Source organism: Cololabis saira, chromosome 20, assembly GCF_033807715.1.
Source record: "Cololabis saira isolate AMF1-May2022 chromosome 20, fColSai1.1, whole genome shotgun sequence".
NCBI lineage: Eukaryota > Metazoa > Chordata > Actinopteri > Beloniformes > Belonidae > Cololabis > Cololabis saira.
Genome location: NC_084606.1, coordinates 14923640 through 14944557, shown reverse-complemented (window position 1 = coordinate 14944557; position 20918 = coordinate 14923640). Strand labels below are relative to the sequence as shown.

The following is a 20918-nucleotide window of genomic DNA, read 5'->3' as shown; positions in this document are numbered from 1 at the left end:
AGGGGGAAATGGTCCAACATCCCCCCATTCATACTGACAACATAAGACATAGATACCTGGGAATGGTGCCACCCCGCCGCCGCGCCCGCCCGTGCACCCCCCGGTCAGGGGATGCCCGATCCCCGGACCCGGCCCCACCCGGAGCCACCCCGGTGGACACCCCAAGGGTCACGGAGTCCCCACATCCGCAGGGGCACGCGGCGCCCGCCCAGCGACGGTGGACCAAGCATCGCTGCCTTCATTGATCTTTGAGTGGCCTTTGGGTGACAGAGGCCTTTGACTCTGTCACTCATCCCATACTCCTACAGAGGCTCTCCAACATGGGTCTTTCACCCCACTCCTGTAATTTGTTCTCCAGCTATCTACACCACAGAGTCCAGCAAGTCAAGTCCGAAAATTTCATATCAGCCCCTCTGACCATCACCAAAGGGGTGCCTCAGGGTTCTATTCTAGGCCCAACACTATTCTCCATCTACATCAATGACATAACCAGGTTTGCCAGCAACTCAAAAATCCATCTATATGCCGATGACACCATCCTTTACTCTGAGGGCCCGTCCCTCCAGTCCGCTGCAGCCACACTACAACACAGCCTCACTTCCGTTGAACAGCACTTCCACAGTATCCAGCTCCTCCTCAACACCAAAAAAACAAAATGTATTGTCTTTGTCCGGAAACACACTCCCACCACTGTTCCTAAATTGTTCTGCGCCGACGGCTCTGAACTAGAGTTCGTATCCAGCTACAAATACCTTGGCCTCTGGTTGGACTCGCCCCTCTCTTTCTCCACCCACATCAAACACCTATAGTCAAAAGTCAAAGCTCGTCTGAGTTTTCTCTACCGGAACAAGGCCTCCTTCACCCGTGCAGCCAAACACACACTCGTCAAAATGACCATTCTTCCCATTTTCGATTACGGTGACACCATCTATAGTATCGCACCTCACTCTACTCTCAGTAAACTGGACCCACTCCATCCGTTTTGCAACTGGGGCTCCTTTCACCACTCACCACTGCGACCTCTATAACCTGGTAGACTGGACCTCCCTTCACACCAGACGGCTCCATCACTGGTTTCTGCTTATCTACAAATCTATCCTCGGCATTACTCCTCCTTACCTCTCCTCTCTTCTGCACCTCTCACAACCTGCCCGCACTCTAAGGTCCAGTGCCTTCATCAATCTCTCCATCCCCAAAGTCTGCACCACCTTTGGGCGCAATGCCTTCCGGTTCGCTGCAGCCTCTGATTGGAACACCCTACAAAAAACCCATAAACTTTCTGTTCTCACTTCCATCTCCACCTTCAAACTACATCTTTTATTAAGTACAACCAACTCCTGCACTTGCCTTTAGTCCTCCTTCGGGCATACTGACTGTTTTACTTGATTAATTGTTTTATCTTTTGTATTGTGTTTTAATGTCTTTTTGTGTATTTATATAACTTTGTTTTTTCATCTTAGCTCCCACCCCTTACCCCCCTAGGCTGCACTTGTAAATAAGAAATTTGTTCTTAATTTGCTTGCCCGGTTAAATAAAGGTTAAATAAAAAATAAATAAAATAAAGCTAGCAACATATTTGCACATTTCTTAGGTTCTGCTGCTGAATGTAAAACAAATATTTCTTGAATAGCTTAAGAAGGTCACTCATGTAATATCATCATTGGTTCCGCTTTTTTTATGAATCTATTGTATAAGTTAAGATTTAACTTAGTTTAATATAGCTTTATTAAAAGGCTATGATGCCAAATCATTACAAATCTTATCTCAAAGCACTTCAAAGATACAATTCAACTCAACCTTCAACTCGACTTATTGTGAGCAGTAATGCATTAATTGCATTAATAAATTAAAAAAGAAAGAAAGAAAGGACATTGACAATCCTGTGAAGCTAAAAAATTCTAATTCAGTTTGGAATATGTAAAGATTAGTCTTACCACTCTGCTTGCTCTGGGGGGAGCTGAATTTATGTTACAGCGGCAGACGAAAGGGAAGCAAGAAATAAACAACACCGTGAAAAAATCGTAGGCTTGTGTTTTCTGGACATTTTGTCATAGTTTAATTAACCAACCACACTGATCTGTCAGTGTCGAATGAGATAAAGAGTTCATAAAACAGGGATCAGCAATATAGAAACTATGTCCTGCCATTATATAATATGTAAATAAAATAAAACCACACACTTTTAAGAAAAAAAATATTATGGTTTTATTTTAATAAAAACCAGTCAAGTAGAGCAGAGAGGAGACCAGTACGGTGAAACACAACACAGAAGCAAATAATGAACAGTCATGCAGTATCTGAATATAACCAGCAAAAGCTCTGAAAATAAGAGTTTATGAAATTGCAACTGAATACACTCACGTCCAGCATTTCAGACATTTTTGATGGGCTTAAAATATTTAGTCATATGTGAAGAAATAAAAAGAGTTGTTTTAATCAAGAAACATTCTCCTTGAGACCGAAAAGACAATATATATATACAGGTATAGGACCCTAAAATTTCACAGTGCCAAACGTTAGCGCAAACTGAAGGTTTTATCTTTTTGCAGCAGAACAAAGGTGGAGTAAAAATTGATTTATATCTACCTGGATATCAAAAATATATTCCTTGAACAGCAAAACAAGTTCAGCACTGCAGCCGTACACTGGAATAAACACAATCGCTGTTGGTGGTGCTCCTCTGTCTTCTGGATCTGTTGGCTTGGTTAAGCTCTAAAGCAGCATATTGTGGACTGTCTTCATTTTGTCCCTAAGAAAAAAATTAATTAATTGATTTAAGAAGAAAGATCGCAAAATGGATTCTGGCAATAATGCAAACCTGAAAACTCAAATTCAACTTTGTAAAGTTAAGTGTTACCCCTTTGCTTGCTGCGGGTGGAGCTGGAAACCTTTCCTCTGTTTGTAAGAAACAGAAAAAGGTCTGTTATTGAAAAGACATGATGAGAGGATACAGAGAGAAACAGCCTTTACAGTCTTCAATTTTGTACCTGCAGATTGAATTATTTTGTTCATCTTGTACATTTGGAAAATAAGTACAACTACTAGGATGGAGGTAAACGTCAAGGTTCCAGTCAAGAAATACACCAGAACAGAGTCGCCTGCTGAGAGCCAGACAACAGAAACAGAGATTTCAGCTTTTATCTTTATCTTCATTCACACTTTGATTGCAAATCTTTACAGACCACAACTGGCAGTTGATTATTTTTGTTACTCACATTTGAAGTCCAACTTAGTTTTGTTTCCAAACAGTATGTGTCCACATGAAGCAACAGCACAGTAGTAGGTCCCAGCATGAGACACATTCAGGTTCTTGATTGGCAAGTGGTACATGCAAGTTTGAATTTCTGAGGCAGATTTCCTCTCACACTGATCATTCCTGGCTCCATGAGTGTAAATGAGGGCTGGATGAGATTTTTCTGACTCTTTGAACCAGTAAATACTGTGTTCTCCTTCACAGCTCCCAGTGTGTACTGTGCAGTTCAGAGACACCGAGTCTCCTGGCTCGATGGTCTCAGATGACGACTGATGGATGAACGACTGGATGTTTAAATCTGAATCCTTCACACTGAGTGTAGTACCCTCCGCAAAATCCACAACCATTGGACCTCGAGCTGCACAGTAGTATGTACCAGAGTCTGAACGTTTCAGATCTGAAATTGTCAGGTGATAATTACGATTTTCTGTATCCAATGTGAAGCGGGAGTTGTTATTGAATTTTTCATAAAAAGTGATTTGTGTGCTATATACATAGAAGGTAGATATAAGTGTTGGTTTGTCTCCCAGTGATTGCATGTACCAGTAGAACAACAATGGTTCATTGTAGAAACATCTTAAAGTCACACTATCTCCAACATTAGCTGTTATAAAACCTCCTTCTTGATAAACTGATGGAGATGATGTCAGATGAATCTTCTGAGCTGAAATGAAAATGGAAAAAGAGCACAGTCATTTAAGTTTGCCATAATCAAACATTACCAAGATATAAAATAGTAGCTACATGAAATATTTGTAGAAAAATGAACAAACAAAACTCACCTACTATGACTAAAAAGTGCCATGTCAAACAGAAGACAAACTGTGCAGACGTCATCATGTTTGATTCTCGTGTTGAATGAAAAGTAGCCTGAAGCGTTCTCCTCTCTTCAGACACAAGACTGTCTTTGATTGGCCCGTCTGAAGTGACGCAGTCTGTGCTCTTTTGGTAACAGAGTTCAGAGACACCTACCAATCAAGTATGGTTGTTGAGGAGATTTGCAAGGTGAAAAAAATTAGGACATTTGTTGTTCTTAAATTTCTTTTTGTGGCTAAAATTTGAGTTAAATTGAGTGTAAGGTATTTACAACAATTATCACAACTCTCTTTTGAAAAAGTTTTGTTCTGAAGAAGAATTGAATTGCTATTTTATTCAAAACATATACTAGTTAGTGCACACAGAAAAAACAGTAAAAAAAACTAACTGATATGTATATGTTTGATAATAATGTAATGTGGGATGAATACTGTACGTGTACTGCACATGAATCTAGTAGCAGGAAAAAAACAAAAGTGTAGATCTCATTTAACATTTTACTACCTCCAGTGTTTTCCTCATGGGGAGCCTCCATGCTGGGAGTGACTCTGGCCTGCAGGGGGTCGTCCTGGGGGTCGTTCTAGCCTGGATGGTTGTGGAGCTCTGCACCACGGCTTTACCGCTGTGGTGTGGACTCCTCTATCTGTCCGGTCCGGGATGGTCTCTGCGGAGGCCCCCCCCCCCCCCTTGTGGTTGCGGGTTATAAGACCTCCTGGCATGGATGGCTCCCTGATACCGTTTCCTTTTCCTATTGTAACAGATTGAGATAAGTAAAGTAAAATAAATATAAGGAACTTGTAGCCTCTTTAGAAATCTTGTTTTACCTTGATTTGGAAAAGTTTGAATTTGTTTTATAAAAGGCATATATTATCTGTAGATGGAAAATGTTTGTTGATATTGAGGTTAGACAAATGATGGTCAGGGAGAGCCAGGACTTCAGTCTTAGACAGCTTAAGGTGAAAGTGGTTATCCTTCATCTATGCAGGCAGGTCAGAGATGCAAGCAGAGAGTTGTGCAGAGATTGTGGAGTAGTAACAGATTTGTGCGTTATCTGCATAACAGTCATATGAGAAACTGTGTGATCAAATTATTCGGTCCAGAGAGGTGGTGTATATGGAAAAGAGAAGGGGCCCAAGTATTGAGCCTTGGTGCATCACTGTGGGGAGGCGAAACAATGAAGATGCTTTCCCTTGCCATGATACTTTAAAGGAGTGCTTAGTAACGTAGGAACAGAATAAAGACTGAGCTGAGCCTGGGATGCCCAAGTTTGAGAATATAGATAGCACTATATTGTGGTTAACTGTATCGATGGCAGCAAATACTGTAGGTCAAGAAGGATAAGAACAGAGGATTGACCCACTGCTCTCACTGTTCTTACGTGTTCTGTCACAGATGTCAGAGCAATTTCAGTGGAATGGCCATTTCTGAACCCAGACTGATTTATATGGAGAAGGTTATTTTGTGTGAGGTAGTCCATGACCTGTTTAGAAACTGCTTTGTCCATAACCTTAGAAAGGAAAGGATGAAGGGAGACCCACTGATAGTTATCAACCAGAGCAGGGTTGACTGAGAGTTTTTTTTTAGTAGCAGTATGAATATAGTTTGTTTCAAAGCTGATGGAAAAGTGCTTAAGGCAAGGGAGAAATGTATTACATACGCAACTGTTAGCATAACTGTCAGAGCTACAGCTTGAAATAAGCTTGAAGGAACTGTGTCCAGCGGACAGGTAGTACGACTGCTACCAGTGAGTAGTTTGGATACCTTACACTCAAGGGTGAGAGTTTGGGATCATATGAGTCACCAAATTGATTACTGATGTTGGCTAGCTTTCCTGTAAAAATGGAAGTTATCAGGTCGACAGCTTAAAACAGGTGGAGCTGGGTTCACCAAGGGGTTAAAGACAAAGTATTTTCTGTGTGTCTCTGGTACAGCTGGTCTTGTCATTGTAATCAGACATTTTTGCTTTAGGGATTAGGCTATGTAGAAAATCAGGTGAGGAGAGACTGAAAGTTTTTGGGATCAGCAGGATTAGAGGTTTTGAGCAATTTCTTTTCTGCAGTCTTGCGCAATATACGGATGGGCTCAGTCAGCCATGGGCTACGCTGAGTTGAGCATGCAGGTTGGTGGATAGAAGGCGCAGACCATCCAGGCAACAGCTCAATGTAGAGCTGAGAGTATCTGTAGCTGTGATCCTCAAGCGAGGGGAACGTGCTACAAGGACTGTCTTTCACACACTCTTACGCCACACCTCCAGTTTCTCACACTAAATAAAATCTATAGTTTATTTATCTGACCTACCCGTTTCATCGTGCCAAACACAATTTGCGATCCATCGGTTACCCCTGTTATGTACAGGGCTTTACAGGCAAGTAGTAGCAAGTTAATTTGGCAGGGTCAAGACCACACTGAACTGTGGCTTGGCTTAAGAAGATGGGTGTTTCAGCTGCTACCATGGTTAGTAACATCCTACAAGCTAAAGAGGCTAGCCTCAGTAGCAGTTGTTAACTATAGGCAAAGGTGCTGGTTGCTGATTTGCTAATATTTGTGTCTAAAAACCTCCAGGCCATCCCAGAACCAGTTCTAGTAGACATTTGAAATCATCATTAGCATAACAAGCCATGATATCTTTAGAATGATTTTGCTCTCTAATGTCTTTATTCAAGAAAAGTTCACTAAAAGCACTATCTAAAGTGCCTGCTGTTGGGCCTCCTGGCTGCCGACTTGGCTCCCAAAGGCCACAAGCCAGTCAGCAGCCTTTGCCTCTAGACCTTAGCAGGTCAAACCAGAGGCAGTCACGGTGCTCTGCGAAAACAGGTTATGCTGTCTTTAACATAAGATTATGCCCTCTTAGCTCTTACTTCACAGCTGTGAAAATGGACTTCTGGAGCAAGTCCCTAGTCAGTTTAAGAAATGCAATTTTCCCTGCTTCTTTTTGCACCAGGCCAGATGTAGCCCCTTGGATGGATCGGAAGCTAGTCAATGTCAATCTGTAGATGTATTCATTGTCATATTTATGAGGACTTTTTTTAAAGGTTTTTTGTGGCACTAGTGGCCTTTATAGAGAAAGTAGGTAGACAGGAAATGGGTAGAGAGAGTGGGGGAGACATTGCAATATAGAGCGACAGGCCGGGATTTGAACCTGCGCTGCCTGCATGAGGACAATAAACTCTACAAATGGCCCCCGCTCAACCCACTGAGCTTCCAAGGCCCCATATTTGTGAAGACTTCTTGACTAATAAAACTGTCCTTGTTTGTTCTTGACGGTCCAAGGCTTTCCAAGGCATCTGGAGAAAGCAGCAATGTCCAGATGCATCTCTGCATTTGGGAACAGTGGGGCCAAAATGACTGCATGCGGCCCGAATTGGTAGAAATTGTCATATTTATGGTAAATGTGTGCAATTATAGACTTTATGTGTATATGGATCCATTCACACAACATGATTTACATTTGTGATGTCTGGGAAAAAAAAACAATAATTCTGAGGGCATGGCACCTCTTATTTTGGTGGAGCAGTGCTCCATGATCATTTACATGTAGCAGAATTACATTTAATACAGAGCAAATTTGGGTTGTGGGCAGCATCACAGAAACGTGAGAAGCTATATATAACTTTAGTCTGCTGTGCTCCACTAGACTTTTCATGCCAGAGACACCCCTGAGCATATCAATGCATTAAATAAAAAAGATATGGTTTTCTTACACCTCTACACAAGGAAGTATGGGAAGCAATGAGTTTGTATGTCAAATCCCTTGGGACACAAGGACAGATTTCAATGACTTGTTATGAAATGTTCTCGTCATTTTGATTCTGTAAATGAGTTCATATTGTTATGTCAATAAATTAATTGAATAATCAATTAATTAATTTCCCTATGTAGGTTAATAAAGTATTTTTTAATTTGAATTGAGTTGAAATTGTAACACATGCCGTAAAACTTCAAATAATGGCCGAGTCCCAATTTTGCCGCCGGTCCCAATAGTCGCAAAATATTTTTTATATTCAACGCCCATTCTAAATAAAGGCTTTGTCAAACATTGTTTTTTTTCTCGTGGATCAAAAAAATATTCTACCGTATGTAAATATAGCCGACCTAAACACAAAAAAATGACTTAAAACGAATTGAAAAGTGTATAGACCTCCCTGATGACGTGTTATGAAGTTGAGCGGCTTGTGTATCAAATAGAGAGGAAAAAAAAGGAGGGGAAAGGAGGTAAGCTCGTAGCCTTTAGCTCTTTGCTCACCTCTTTTCCCCTCCTTTTTTTGCCTTTCTCTCATCCCTTAGTTTGGATACTTCACAAGCGTGCCAGACACCAGCATGAGTCGTGCAAGATTATACGAGTGATGGGAAAAGGGTTGTATCAGACCATAGCTGACGACGAGGAGCAGTTCGCGCCTAGCGCTAGCTGGCTAGATCGAAGACGCACAATAAGATTTGGGTTGAATGAAGACACACAATTAATGAACGCAGGTCCCAAATAAACGCCTTTTGATTTGAGCAATTTAAGCAAATAAACGCCTGGGCCTTTATTTGGTGTTTTACGATATGTACAGGCCTGTCGATTGGTTGCTGTCATGGGCAGGTCACTTTTCCAAAATATTAATTTAAATGACACATATGAATTTGAACTAAAACCATATAAGTTGTGAAAGATAAACAAGGCACACATCAGGGGCTTTCCAGCACATGAGTTAGAGATCGATTTGACACCTTCCCACTATGCCGAAAGAAGGTGCTTTACTTCTTCAAGGGTTTTGACATCAAGAAAGGTGCTGTGTTCTTATAAATTCAATCCAATCCAATCCACTTTATTTGTATTGCACATTTTAAAAACAACAAGGTTAACAAAGTGCTGCACAATGAGTAAAATAAAACATGATAAAAATAGTAAAAAGCTAAAAACAGAGTAAAATAGATAAGAGCACATTAAATTAAATTAAATTAACAAAGAGGAGTCAGATCGGTCCATATTAGGGTCTGGACTGTTTAAATTCCTCTTTAAGTTTACAGCTGTAATTTTTTCCTTTTTGTGGGATAAGAAGAGAAGATTTTACAATTCCTGACCTTGTTAATCTGTGATGACTGCCCCTTTTCCATAAAATTGTACACATATTCAGAAAATCTGGGTTTATTGATCAAGTTAACAATTTTGATAATTTGGTTTAACTAAACGCTATCATCTAACAAAACCCCAGATAAAAGAGTGTTTAGCAGACATGGGAACACTCAGATTGAGATTTTTTCCTTGGACTAAAAGTATGTACACTGTGTGGTGTGAGACAATAAAGATAATTGATGAAAGTAAGTCACAACAGTATGGCTACAATGGTTAACACAAGTTAAAAACATTAAAACATTAACTGTGAACACAATGTGGATTTGAACTGAGATGTAGGTGTTGTTTCTTTCAACAGGATAGACAACTAAAAAGAAAATGTCATCTCAGTTCTATCAGCATGCAGTGGTCCTTTCAGACATTTCAGTTGCAGGCTTGTGGGTTTACAAGTGGCTTTTGTCTTACAGTAAGTAATATTCACCTGAGCACAAACTCACCCACAAACAGTGCTTCAATTATATTGTAAGATATAACGTTTTTTAAAAAAGGCAACAACTCACCCGGTTTGAAAGTAGTTTAATTTCTTTGCATTATTCATACTTGAAATTGCGTCACAACATTTAATATGCATAACTGTAGTTTACATTAATACGTTCTTTTTTCACAGGTGGAAAAAGATAAAAGGATGCAAGCATCCTTTTTGCATAAACTGAACATAACTGAATGCATGAGTGAAAGAGTTTTCAAGTACAAAGAAGTTTGAGAGCACAATATTTGTAGATGCAGCTGTATATGAGACCAAATACATTGTCTTGGAGTGCAGCAGAGCAAATGTGCAAAAAACAACAAGAATTTTAAAGCTGCGCAGCACAGCTGATCCAGAAAACAAGGACATTTGTAATTAAAGATAGTAATATTGTATCAAACATATTTTAGCTGAAAAAGGAAAACAGTATTTACATACAAACTTTGTTTGACACTTCAAAGAGAATAAAGGTTCTTACATGTATTCAATTCCAAACCTTATCTAACCTTTAAAAGTTTTTACATTTTGGCTGTGGACCAAAGGAAAGCTAAAAACATGATATCATTAAATAAGTACCTTGAGCACTGGTCTTGAATGTAAAACTAAGATATCTTGATTGAATATCTACATTTAGTTCAGCTGCTTCACACTGGAATAAACACAAGTACTCTCGGCGCTGCTCTTCTGTCTTCTTAATCTGTTGACTTGGTTAAGATCTAAAGCAGCATATTGGGGGTTGTCTGCATCTTGGTTTTTCCACTAAAAACAAAACGCATAGAGAAAGATCACAATATGGACCCAGGTGGCAAAGCAAAACTTGAATTGAAATTGACCTGGTAAAAAGGTAATTCTTACCCCAACGTCTGCAGTGGGGGGGGCTGGAAATCTTTCGTCTGGTTGTGAAATACAAAAATGGTCTGTTATTGAAGACATGTTCAGTGGAAACAGAGGAAAAGACTTAATAGTTTTCATTTCTGTACCTGCAGATTGGCAACGACTTGTTTTGTTCATCTGGTGCACTGCGATAATCAGTAAAACAACTAGGATGGTGGTGAAAATCAACGCTCCAGTCAGGAAATACACCAGAATTGAGTCCACCTCGCCTGTAGACAGCCAGGCACATCAGAGAGGTCCGATTTTCTTTTTTACTATTATTATTTGTCCTCATGTATCAATAAATTATATCTTTAAAAACCACAAATGGCAATTCATCAATATTATTACTCACGTGGGGCGTCCACCTTGGTCTTATTTCCAAATAATATGTGTCCACATGAGGCAACAGCACAGTAGATGGTCCCAGGATCAGACAAAGTTAGGTTCATGTTCGGCAGGTTGTACGCGCATGACTGTGACTCTTTGTTGGATTTCCTTTCACCCTGATCATTATTTTCTCCGTGAGCGTAAATGTATGCTGGGTGTACATCCTCTGAGTCTTTGAACCGGTAAAGAGTGTGTTTGTTTTGTTTTCCATCACATTTCACAGCGATACTGTGCACTGCACAGTTCAGAGGGAGCCAGGGCGAGTCTCCTGTCTGCATGATCTGAGGGGCTGACTGATGCACCAAAACTTGAAGATTAAAACCTGAACCTTTCACACTGACAGTAGCACCGTCGCCAAAAATCAAGACCGCTTCGGAGCTAATTGCACAGTAGTAAGTCGCAGAATCTGAATATGTCAGATCTGATATTGTCAAGTGATGTTTATCATTTTTTGTATCAAGACTGAAGCGTGAATTGTTATTGAATTTATCATGAAAGGTGGTTACCATGCCATAGTCATAGAAGGTAGAAATGAGCTTTGGTTTCTCTCCCAGAGGTTGCATGTACCAGAAAAGCAGCGTTGAGTGATTATAGAAACAACGCAAAGTTATCGTGTCTCCAATATTAGTTGATATAAAACCACTGTCTTGAGTAACAGATGGAGAAGATCTTGATGGGGTCAGATGACTCCTCTGAACTGAAATAGAATACAATAAAAAAAAACAATCACTTATATTTGAAAAATATCAGCAAAAACATTACATAAGCTTTAATTAAAAAATATGTATAAAAACGTGTCAAAACTCCCAACTCACCCATTTTCCCTAACAGCAAACATGTCAGACAGAAGAAAAACTGTGCAGATGTCATCATGTGTGATTCTCGTGTGGAATGAGAAGAAGCTTGATGCTTTTGTCCTCTCTTAAGAGACAAGACTGTGTTTGATTGGTCCGTCTGAAGTGACACAGTCTGTCCTTCTTTGGAAACATAATCGCATAGTGGCAGACACCTACAGAGTCAAAGTTGGTTATTGACAAGATTAGGACGGTGATAGGTGAAGAGATAGGAACTTTGAGGCTATATAAATTATAATCCTTTTTTATTTTGGGGTTAAATTCAGAATTGACATTTATATGCATTTTAATGTCGTACAATGTAGAGTAGAAAAATACATAAGCCAGAGACTTGGCATAAAACAGATACATCTCACAGGTGATACATGTCTGTCATCATGTCTGACAGTAGCGTGTTCTGTCGTTCACCCCCACACACAGAGGTTTTTTCCTTGTGTTTTATCTGTGTAACAATCTCTGGAGGTACGTGCACAGTCATTCGAGTTGTGTATGGCTGCATGGACATTGCTGTGGCCATAAGTTCCATTGGTTGGACCAAATTTTGCCCTGCAGGGGTGTTTTTGATTTTGTTTTATTTCATTTGGCTTCGGAAAGTTACACGTTGTGATCGAGAGTTTACAACTGGCTGGCTGAACCGTCGCCATTGTGGTAGTTGCAACAGATGCAGTTCCTTTAATCATCACCAGGGGCTGGCTGTAAAAGCAAGTCACACACACACACACACACACACACACACACACACACACACACACACACACACACACACACACACACACACACACACACAGACACGCATACATTCATACAGCCCGGGAAATAAAACAATTTTGCCTTCCATAATCAAATAGTAAATCCAATACAATTGCACTGTTGAAGTTCTATGCACATCATCCAGTAAAATTGTATAAGGCTACAAATGTATGCATAATGTTTAATGTTACCTCCCCCTAAACGAACCGGGTTATAATAATCACCAGAAAAAAACAAAAGAAACACTGTTCCTATCCGCTAGAAATGAAAATAAAATACATTTAGAGAGTAATTTAAAACAGCACAAATAATAACTGTCAATCACCTGCAGTGACCACAGTTAGACCCTTCTAGACCAACCTGGATGGATCATGGTGGCAGTAACACACAAGGGTGTGGTGTTGTCAGTTATTATGGTTCCTATATGTGGTTTTATAAAGAATAACCTTTGACAGTTTCATACTTATGGTGTCACACTTCCAGGATGATTTACACTGGTAAAAGAAGGTCATCACAATTGGTCCAGACCATCTCCAAATGTGGATTGAGTGATCACATCTTAGCACATCTTCAGATGCTTCCTAGATCTATTTACAGTTGCACTTAAGCTGATCACTTTTGACAATCAGAATGGCAGAAATTGTCAATTTTCATATATGGTTATATGACCATACACATTGATTTTTACAGGATATAGTATACTTAAAGTCTACGGTTCTTTTACCTCAAGTCCCACAGCGAGCGTTTCCAAAGCAGATTGCTTTCAAATGCTGCAGTATTTAATATTATTTCTAAACTGACTTCTTATCAGTTTGATCTATTGTTTGTAAGTTGATGCAGTAGTAAGCAGCTGCCAAGCGCCAGAATAGACTCAACGGATATTTCCAGTGGAGCACAGTGGACGGTTGATTCTGGGACACAGCATGACGTGGGCTGTCTGATCATTCTCATTGAATAGAATGGTGGCAACTAACATAGGGCTTTTCAACCAACTCAAAATTGGTGCTGGAGCCAGTTTGAAACAGGTTCTACAAAGAAATGGATTGATTTTCATCTGGCAGGAGAGCTCCGGAGAGCCAGGACCCTATGTCATTTATGACGTCACCAAAGCAGAAGCAGGAAATCCATCAAAGGAGCATGGATAATGAATAAAATTAATGGAAATTGAATCTCATTATGTGCAGATGCTGATCCTGGTCCAAAAAATCTTGTTTGGAGCCCGGAATCAACTTCATGCAACTTTCCATCATAAATATGGATAGTGTTTAGATTTCAGGATGAAAGTAAGTCTTTTCAGAGTCACATGTTTGCTGTACAGTATATTTATCTTTGATTGCATGGTTAAATCAGTAAGAACGCATCTAGAATTTCCCAGTGTTTATATGTTTTAAACTCATGGAGTTTGTTTAAATATGACAGTTGCATAATTGTGTTTGGTTACAATAACCACACACTCGTGTAGTAGTTTTTGTATCTGGCCCAGCAAGGTTTGGGTGCCAGCATAGCACCCGTTTTCATGTCACCAATCAGTGGGTCCTTCTCAGCTGGTGGCCTAAAAACCATAGAACTGGTGGTAAGTCTGGCACTAGCACTGGAACCGCTATGATCAAAAACTCCTGAGAGTGGCTGGCAGTGGCTGACGCAGCGCTGTTGGTGTTCCACTCTCTGTGCAACCCAGGGTTCAGAGTAAGAGCAAGAAATGAAAAACAAGCCCTGGGGCCTCATTTATAAAAGAGTGCGTAGAATTCAAACTAAAAGTGCACGTAAACCCAAAAGCCGGAAATGGCGGGCGCAAAATAAAATCTGGATTTATAAAACCGTGTGCACGCACACTTGCACGCAATGTTTGCTTTATAAAGAATTTGCCTCATATCCCGCCCTCTACACGCCCACTTTTTACCATATATGGGCAATGCAAAGTAGTATTTGCATATGAATGAGCCTGCTGAGCATGCGCAGTGGCTTCCTGCAGCCTGTTTGGGCATCAGGATGAATGAGATGTGTCGAGCAACCGTGCGACTAAATTTCACGGAGACTGAGATCGAGATGTTGTGGATGAGGTGGAGGACAGGAAAACAACATTATTTGGTGGTCACAGTAAAAGTAGAAAAAGTATATAAATAGTATAAAATAAAGCGAGTGAGTGGCAGCACGCCGTTGCTGCGCTAAATGCCGTGAGTGCCACAGCGTAATTTCCACTGGGGACAGGGGGGACATGTCCCCCCTACTTTCCAAAATCATGTTTTTGTCCCCCCCACTTTTTACAGTTTAAAAACTAACGATAGGCTCAGCCTGTAATTGCAAATCATCAAGACACCCTGTGCAAAGGCGATGCGAAGACAGGACGGCAGCCCCGCTCCCCCTCCTCCCCTCCCCTTTCCCCTCAGTGCTGCTCAAGGCTGATTTATGGTTCCGCGTCACACCAACGCAGAGCCTACAGCGTAGGTGCGCGTCGCCGCGTACCCTACGGCGTAGGCTCTGCGTCGTTTTAACGCGGAACCATAATTTAGGCTTACACCCGCACATAAAGGTTTCATGCGCGCGTAAAACTCATTATATATTTTTAAAAATCTGTGTCCCTTTAACGCTAAACGCTCTACGGAGCCCCTCATTTGTTCTGTCCTCAGTCACTCTACGGTTGGAAGTGGCCGGTGGGTGATGAGGAGGTTCCCTCATCACCCGGCACGGCGCCCAGCACGGCGCCCAGCACGGCGCCCTGCACGGCGCCCTGCACCGCGGCTGCAGCAGCACCACCTGACTGACACTGTCCTTCACACACAGAGGGACACGATCAGCACTATTTTATTATAAGTCTGATATGTGATGACATTATTAAGAGTATGACATGAATATGGCTTCATTTCACCACCTCACTGCCTGCGTCGCCAGTTCCCCATATCTTAAGTATGTTCCTACGGGAGGGTCAGGGTTGTCGTAGAGATACGCACATTTTTCAGTTAGTTTTTTCTTTTTAAATCCCAACCTTTGCGTAGAAGGTGGCTTGCGCATCTTTCAAGCCCTGTTTTGTGTGCAAGCAAGCTTTATAAATGAGGCCCCTGGTCAGTTTCCGATTCCCTTTAGGGAGATACCGGCACAACACTTTTTGCAGAAATGCTGTGAAAAGGCACTGCTTCAAGATATAATATTATATAATCTACAAGGACAAAACAGTAGGCTGGGATTTTGGGTCAGCAGCTCCTTCAGCACTTCTCTCTGTTTCTCTTCCTGGGCATGGTAGACTCCCATTGTAGCTGGATAGGCATGGGGGGGGCGGTGAGTAGCGGAGAAGAGAAGTGAAAATGGAGGAGCATGTGAAAGTTGTCGGCCCTTAGTCACATACACAGTCACATACACAGCCACACAAACATATACATACACACACACACACACACACACACACACACACACACACACACACACGCATGATCATATACATACACACACACACGCACATAGACATACACACTGGCTTGTTCACCTGCATGCTGGCTCTCTAGTTTTTGGGGTTAGGTAGCGGTAGCGGTAGCTTAGCTCAGACTGCGATCAGATCTCAAGATTTGGGTCGATTGCTGTTCATGTTTTGGTTGGCTCCGTGCCGGTTTCGTGTTCTGTTTGTGGTTTTTTGTTACAGATTTCCAGTGCTTGACGTGTGTTTCCGTGTGTTCCTGCTTCCTGGATTGGCAGTGGATGTCGTCACCCCCCCCTGGAATGGTCGCTGTTTGTGTCTCTGCTTGTTCTTGTTTATTTTCTGTCTTTCCGAATGCCAAACGCTTGTGTGCCCCTTGTGTGTTGTCTTGTGTCTCTCTCATGCCCCCTTGCTCCTATCCCCTTTATATATATCTAAAAAAAGAAAAAGCTACAAACAATCATGAGAAAAATGGCTTATGGGCTTCTGGCATGTTGTTGCTGATACCTCTGAGTATTAAAAAAAAACACTTTACTATTAGCGGCAACATCAACATCAACATTAAAACTCCACAATTAACAATAAAAAAATGTACTGGTAGGCCTTGATTGACACAGCATTAGTATTGGTGTCAAAGTTGAGTATGTCATCAATAATGGTTCTCAAGTGCATGTATCGATTCACCATCTCTCTGAAATCAATGATCCCCTCCTTCCTTTTTGGTAGCAGTATAATTGTAATACTGACAGTCCTTACTACCAAGCAGGGAGAGAATTAGAGTAATCTGCATACCTAGGGTTTGTCTGCCTCCATGATGACTCTGGCAGTCATAAGGAATGTCATGGCAGCAAGACATTAAGATATTTGACCCAATAGACTGTTATATGGTGAATAAATGAATGCATACATTAAAAAAAGGCCTTTGTTATTTATAAATGTTTTATTTTTTTATTTTACATCTTAAATTCACCTCATGAATGAATGTGAAATGTTGTTCTGGAGACCAAAACCGTTGATTTTAACCCCCAGTAAAATTATAAATGTCAAGTTAAAATTTTGAGACCTAATGGAGATTAAGGTACCTAACCCAGGGTACCTAATTCGAAGCACAGTGTTAAAGTTACATCCAGTATAACTACATGTAAAAAACATACCATACCGGGTTAAAACTACACATCGGCCTGATTAGCCGTGCTCCTGTAGTTTGTATCTTAAAGGGACTGGAAAATAATCTTGGATGTCAGTAAAACTTACAAAAAAACACAACACTAGGCATGGATAAGACTTCTGGATTATATTTTATTGTATCTATATTATATGCAACAAACACATCCTGACCTGAGTTCTGAGTCTGAATGGAAAACAAATCTTGAATATTTTGTCTAAATTTCATCCTACTGTTGCACACTGGAATAAACGCAGTCAGTCGTGGTGGTGCTCCTCTGTCTTCTGGATCTGTTGATCTGGTTAAGATCTAAAGCAGCATACTCTGGACCGTGTGTGTCTCCACCTGTACTCTAGAAGCAAAACAGATTAAAGACGAAAGATCACAATAGGGACCCTGAAAATAATGAAACAATGCTGACAATGTACACAAATGTAACTTGTAATTTGAGAAGGAAAAGCCCTACTCCTGTGCTTGCTGTGGGGGGAGCTGGAAACCTCTCCTCTGGTTGTGAAACACAGAAATTGGTCTGTTACTGAAAGGACATGCTCAGAAGAACATATAAAAGGTGTCTTTGTTTCAATACCTGTGCATTGATTTCTTTTGCTCATCTTGCAAACTAGAGATATCAGTAGAATAACAAGGATGGTGGTGACCGCTAAAGTTCCAGTCAAGAAGTACACCAGAACAGAGCTAGCTACAGGGGAGAAGGCACCAGAAACAAAGATTTCAGCTTTTATTCTTGCCTTCATACGGACTTTGTTATGATATCTGTTACGGCAAGTCTTCAAAATTATTACTTACATGAAAAGTCCAGCCTGGTCCGATTCCCAAACAGTATGTGTCCACATGAAGCAACAGCACAGTAGTAGGTCCCAGCATGAGACACATTCAGGTCCTTCATCGGCAGTTGGTACATACAAGTGTGTATTTCTGAGTCGGGATTCCTCTCACACTGATCATTCCTGCCTCCATGAGTGTAAATGAGTCCTGCATGAGATTCTTCTGACTCTTTGAACCAGTAAACACGATGTTCTCCATTACAGCTCCAAGTCTGTACTGTACATTTCAGCATCACTGAGTCTCCTGGCTGGATGGTCTCAGATGACGACTGATTGATCAACGCCTGGATGTTTAAATCTTTGTCCTTCACAATCACTACAGTACCCTCCGCAAAATCCAGATCCACTGCATAGCTAGTTGCACAGTAGTAAGTCGCTGAGTCTGATAATTTCAGATCTGAAATTATCAAGTGATGATTACGATTCTCTGTATTTAGACTGAAGCGTGGATTCTTCTCAAATTTACCCTTCAAAGTGACTTTCTTCCCGAACACATAAAAGCTAGAGAGGAGCATGGGTTTCTCTCCCAGAGGTTGCATATACCAGAAGAACCAGGGTGAATCTGAATCACAGAAACATCTCAAAGTCACATTGTCTCCAACATGTGCTGAAATAAAACGTCTCTCATTACGATCAGATGAGGATGGTTTCAGGTTAATCTCGTGAGCTGAAACTGAATCTGTAAATGAATAAATATAAAGTCATTAAAGTTTGAAAGAATCTGACATAACCTTCAGATAAAGAAATATTTGTATGAAAAAGATTTGGCTGAATCCAAACTCACCCATTTTCCCTATAAACAAACATGTCACACAGAAGAAAAACTGTGCAGAAGTCATCGTGTGTGATGCTCACCTCGAATGAAAAAATGTTGAAGCTTTCTCTACTTTTGAGACACAAGACTGTGTTTGATTGGCCCATCTGAAGTGACACAGTCTGTCCTTCTTTGGAAACATAAACACATACTCACAGACACCTACAGACTCAAAGATTGACAAGATAAGGACGGTGAAAGAAATGTAAACTTTCATACTCTTACACCTCTCATTCTGATTGAACTTATTTATATTTTAATCTGAAACAACAAAGAGTGGGCTCTAATTACATGACATTTAACAATGAGAATTCAGTCATTTGTACTTTTCATAACTCAACAAAAAGCTTTCCTATGAAGCAATGCGGCAAAAGTCGCTTACAGAATTGAATTAGAAAGCAAACTTTGCATTATTCTATTGGTACTACATGAGCTAAATGTATTTTTCAAATCATTTTAAACTCTGCAGATGCACATCGGAACTCTTTCCACATTGCACATCATATTTTTTTTTTCTTTTTAATCTACACTTGAAACTTTCATTGATACGCTGCAATATTATGTAATTATATGCCACCAGGGGCGGAGCTTCAAGGGGAGCTGGGGGGGGGCGGTATTCCCCCGGCCCGGGGCCCAATGGGGCCTGCCCCTGAGGCAGCAGGCCCCGCCCGCAAGATTTTTTTTTTTGTGGCACCACTTGGTTCATATTAGCTATAAAGCATTGTATATATACAAAGGGCCCGGTCATATGCCCCGCCCCCCGGCCCGGCTCTGATATGTTCCACTATCTATCTGCATTCTTGTGGTGTCTGGATTCAGGTGCATTTGTGTAGGAGTGTTATCACCTCTACATCCTGCCGCAACCTCAGTACTTTCCACACTGATTGACAGAAAACAAAAGCTTGGACATAAAAGGCTCTTATTGTACTGCTTCATTTCTTTTCTGCATTCACTGTAAAAGCAATGTTACTCAACTAAAGCTGCTTTCAAACGGCGATTATGGAATAAAGATGCACTGCTATCCTACAAATCATTCAAAACAGAGGTAGTCTCAAGACCTTTTTTTTCTTTCAGCTGTTCCCCATGGGTCGCCACAGCAACTAGCATATGTTTCCATCTAACTCTATCATGTGCATCCTCTTCTCTTATATCAACTTTCTTCATTCAATGAAATTTCTCTGCAAATATAGTAGTAGTATTATTAGTAGTAGTAGTATTAGTAGTAGTAGTAGTAGTAGTAGTAGTAGTAGTAGTAATGTACTTTAATTAATCCTCCAAGGGATATTAATTAATTCATTAATTTATGTCCTCTTTCACTGCACCCATAAATCTCTCCTATTTGGTCTACCTGCATGTCTCCCGCCTGGCAGTTCCAACCTTATCGTCCTTCTACCGACTATTCACTATCCTTCCTATGGGCATTTTAAAACCACCTTAGTCTGGCCTCTTTGACGTTATCTCCAAACATCTAAAATGTGCTGTCCCTCTCATGTACTCATTCATGATCCTATCAATCCTCATTTCTCCCTCACCATTTTAACCTCTGCTACCTCCAACTCTGCATCCCTCTTTTCATCAGTGCCACAGTCACTAAACCAGAGGTGTCAAACACCAGTCCTCAAGGGCTGCCGTTTTGCATGTTTTAAATGTTTCCTTACTACAACACACCCTGATACACTTTTACAGAAATCTGCAGACATCGATAGCAAGCTAATGATCATCCATCAATTTGAAGTGTGTTCAACACCCCAGCTCTAAACCATAACATCAAAGGTCTCACCATTGTCTTTTATTTTATTTTTGCTGATAGACTTTTACAGGGGTCTGTTTTCACCCCAGACACTTTTCCCCACCTGTTCCAACCTGCTTGGACAGACTTCTTCACCTGTTTTCCACACTGTCCATTGCTCTGGACTGTCGACCCTAAGTACTTAAAATCTTCAACCTTCTGTATCTCGCTAGCTGAAGTCTCACTGCTCACTTGGGTTCCTCCCCTTCTTACACTTGTATGCTGTCTCATTGCGGCTTACCTGCATTCCTGTTTTTTCCAGTGCATGCTACCTCAACCTCTCTAGATTTTCCTCCACCTGCTCCCTGCTCATAGTCCATGGAGCTTCCTGTCTAAAATCATCTGTCAGCCGATCTATCACTAAAGCAAGCAAGAAGGGGGTCA

At 40.9% G+C, this 20918-nt stretch overlaps 3 protein-coding genes across 5 annotated transcripts; all 3 read right to left on the bottom strand.

The window, feature by feature from the left end:
• Positions 1 to 2252: 2252 nt before the first annotated feature.
• Positions 2253 to 4093, bottom strand: LOC133420274 (uncharacterized). The gene is made up of 5 exons (XM_061709930.1): positions 4036 to 4093; positions 3216 to 3917; positions 2988 to 3098; positions 2858 to 2895; positions 2253 to 2749 (listed from the first exon to the last, which is right to left on the bottom strand). The coding sequence occupies exons 1-5, from the start codon at positions 4091 to 4093 to the stop codon at positions 2627 to 2629; spliced, it is 1032 nt and encodes a 343-aa protein (XP_061565914.1). The 3' UTR covers positions 2253 to 2626.
• A 5598-nt stretch (positions 4094 to 9691) lies between these two features.
• LOC133420182 (uncharacterized) lies at positions 9692 to 11793 on the bottom strand. 2 transcript variants are annotated; one of them, XM_061709783.1, is made up of 5 exons: positions 11730 to 11793; positions 10880 to 11611; positions 10632 to 10754; positions 10507 to 10544; positions 9692 to 10410 (listed from the first exon to the last, which is right to left on the bottom strand). In XM_061709783.1, exons 1-5 carry the CDS (start codon positions 11785 to 11787, stop codon positions 10282 to 10284), a joined length of 1080 nt encoding a protein of 359 aa, XP_061565767.1. In that variant the 5' UTR covers positions 11788 to 11793; the 3' UTR covers positions 9692 to 10281. The 2 variants fall into 2 exon arrangements, with proteins under 2 accessions (XP_061565767.1, XP_061565766.1); XM_061709782.1 differs by having other exon boundaries at positions 10507 to 10754.
• Positions 11794 to 17304: 5511 nt separating this feature from the next.
• LOC133420160 (uncharacterized) lies at positions 17305 to 18776 on the bottom strand. Of its 2 annotated transcripts, XM_061709756.1 has the most exons (4): positions 18716 to 18776; positions 17894 to 18610; positions 17676 to 17786; positions 17305 to 17593 (listed from the first exon to the last, which is right to left on the bottom strand). In XM_061709756.1, exons 1-4 carry the CDS (start codon positions 18768 to 18770, stop codon positions 17472 to 17474), a joined length of 1005 nt encoding a protein of 334 aa, XP_061565740.1. In that variant the 5' UTR covers positions 18771 to 18776; the 3' UTR covers positions 17305 to 17471. The 2 variants fall into 2 exon arrangements, with proteins under 2 accessions (XP_061565740.1, XP_061565739.1); XM_061709755.1 differs by having other exon boundaries at positions 17305 to 17786.
• Positions 18777 to 20918: the final 2142 nt, after the last annotated feature.

Bases quoted from the DNA above. Each gene is read 5' to 3' on its own strand.
- LOC133420160 (XM_061709755.1), bottom strand. From the start codon at position 18,770: ATGACTTCTGCACAGTTTTTCTTCTGTGTGACATGTTTGTTTATAGGG. The intron at 18,611-18,715 runs GTGAGTTTGGAT...ATTCATTTACAG, and splicing joins TTTGTTTATAGGGAAAATGG to ATTCAGTTTCAGCTCACGAG. The intron at 17,787-17,893 runs GTAAGTAATAAT...TCTCCCCTGTAG, and splicing joins GACCAGGCTGGACTTTTCAT to CTAGCTCTGTTCTGGTGTAC.
- LOC133420274 (XM_061709930.1), bottom strand. From the start codon at position 4,093: ATGATGACGTCTGCACAGTTTGTCTTCTGTTTGACATGGCACTTTTTA. The intron at 2,896-2,987 runs GTACAAAATTGA...TCTTACAAACAG, and splicing joins CAAAATAATTCAATCTGCAG to AGGAAAGGTTTCCAGCTCCA. The intron at 2,750-2,857 runs GTAACACTTAAC...TTTTTTTCTTAG, and splicing joins CACCCGCAGCAAGCAAAGGG to GGACAAAATGAAGACAGTCC.
- LOC133420182 (XM_061709782.1), bottom strand. From the start codon at position 11,787: ATGATGACATCTGCACAGTTTTTCTTCTGTCTGACATGTTTGCTGTTA. The intron at 11,612-11,729 runs GTGAGTTGGGAG...ATTCTATTTCAG, and splicing joins TTTGCTGTTAGGGAAAATGG to TTCAGAGGAGTCATCTGACC. The intron at 10,411-10,506 runs GTAAGAATTACC...TTTTGTTTTTAG, and splicing joins CCCCCACTGCAGACGTTGGG to TGGAAAAACCAAGATGCAGA.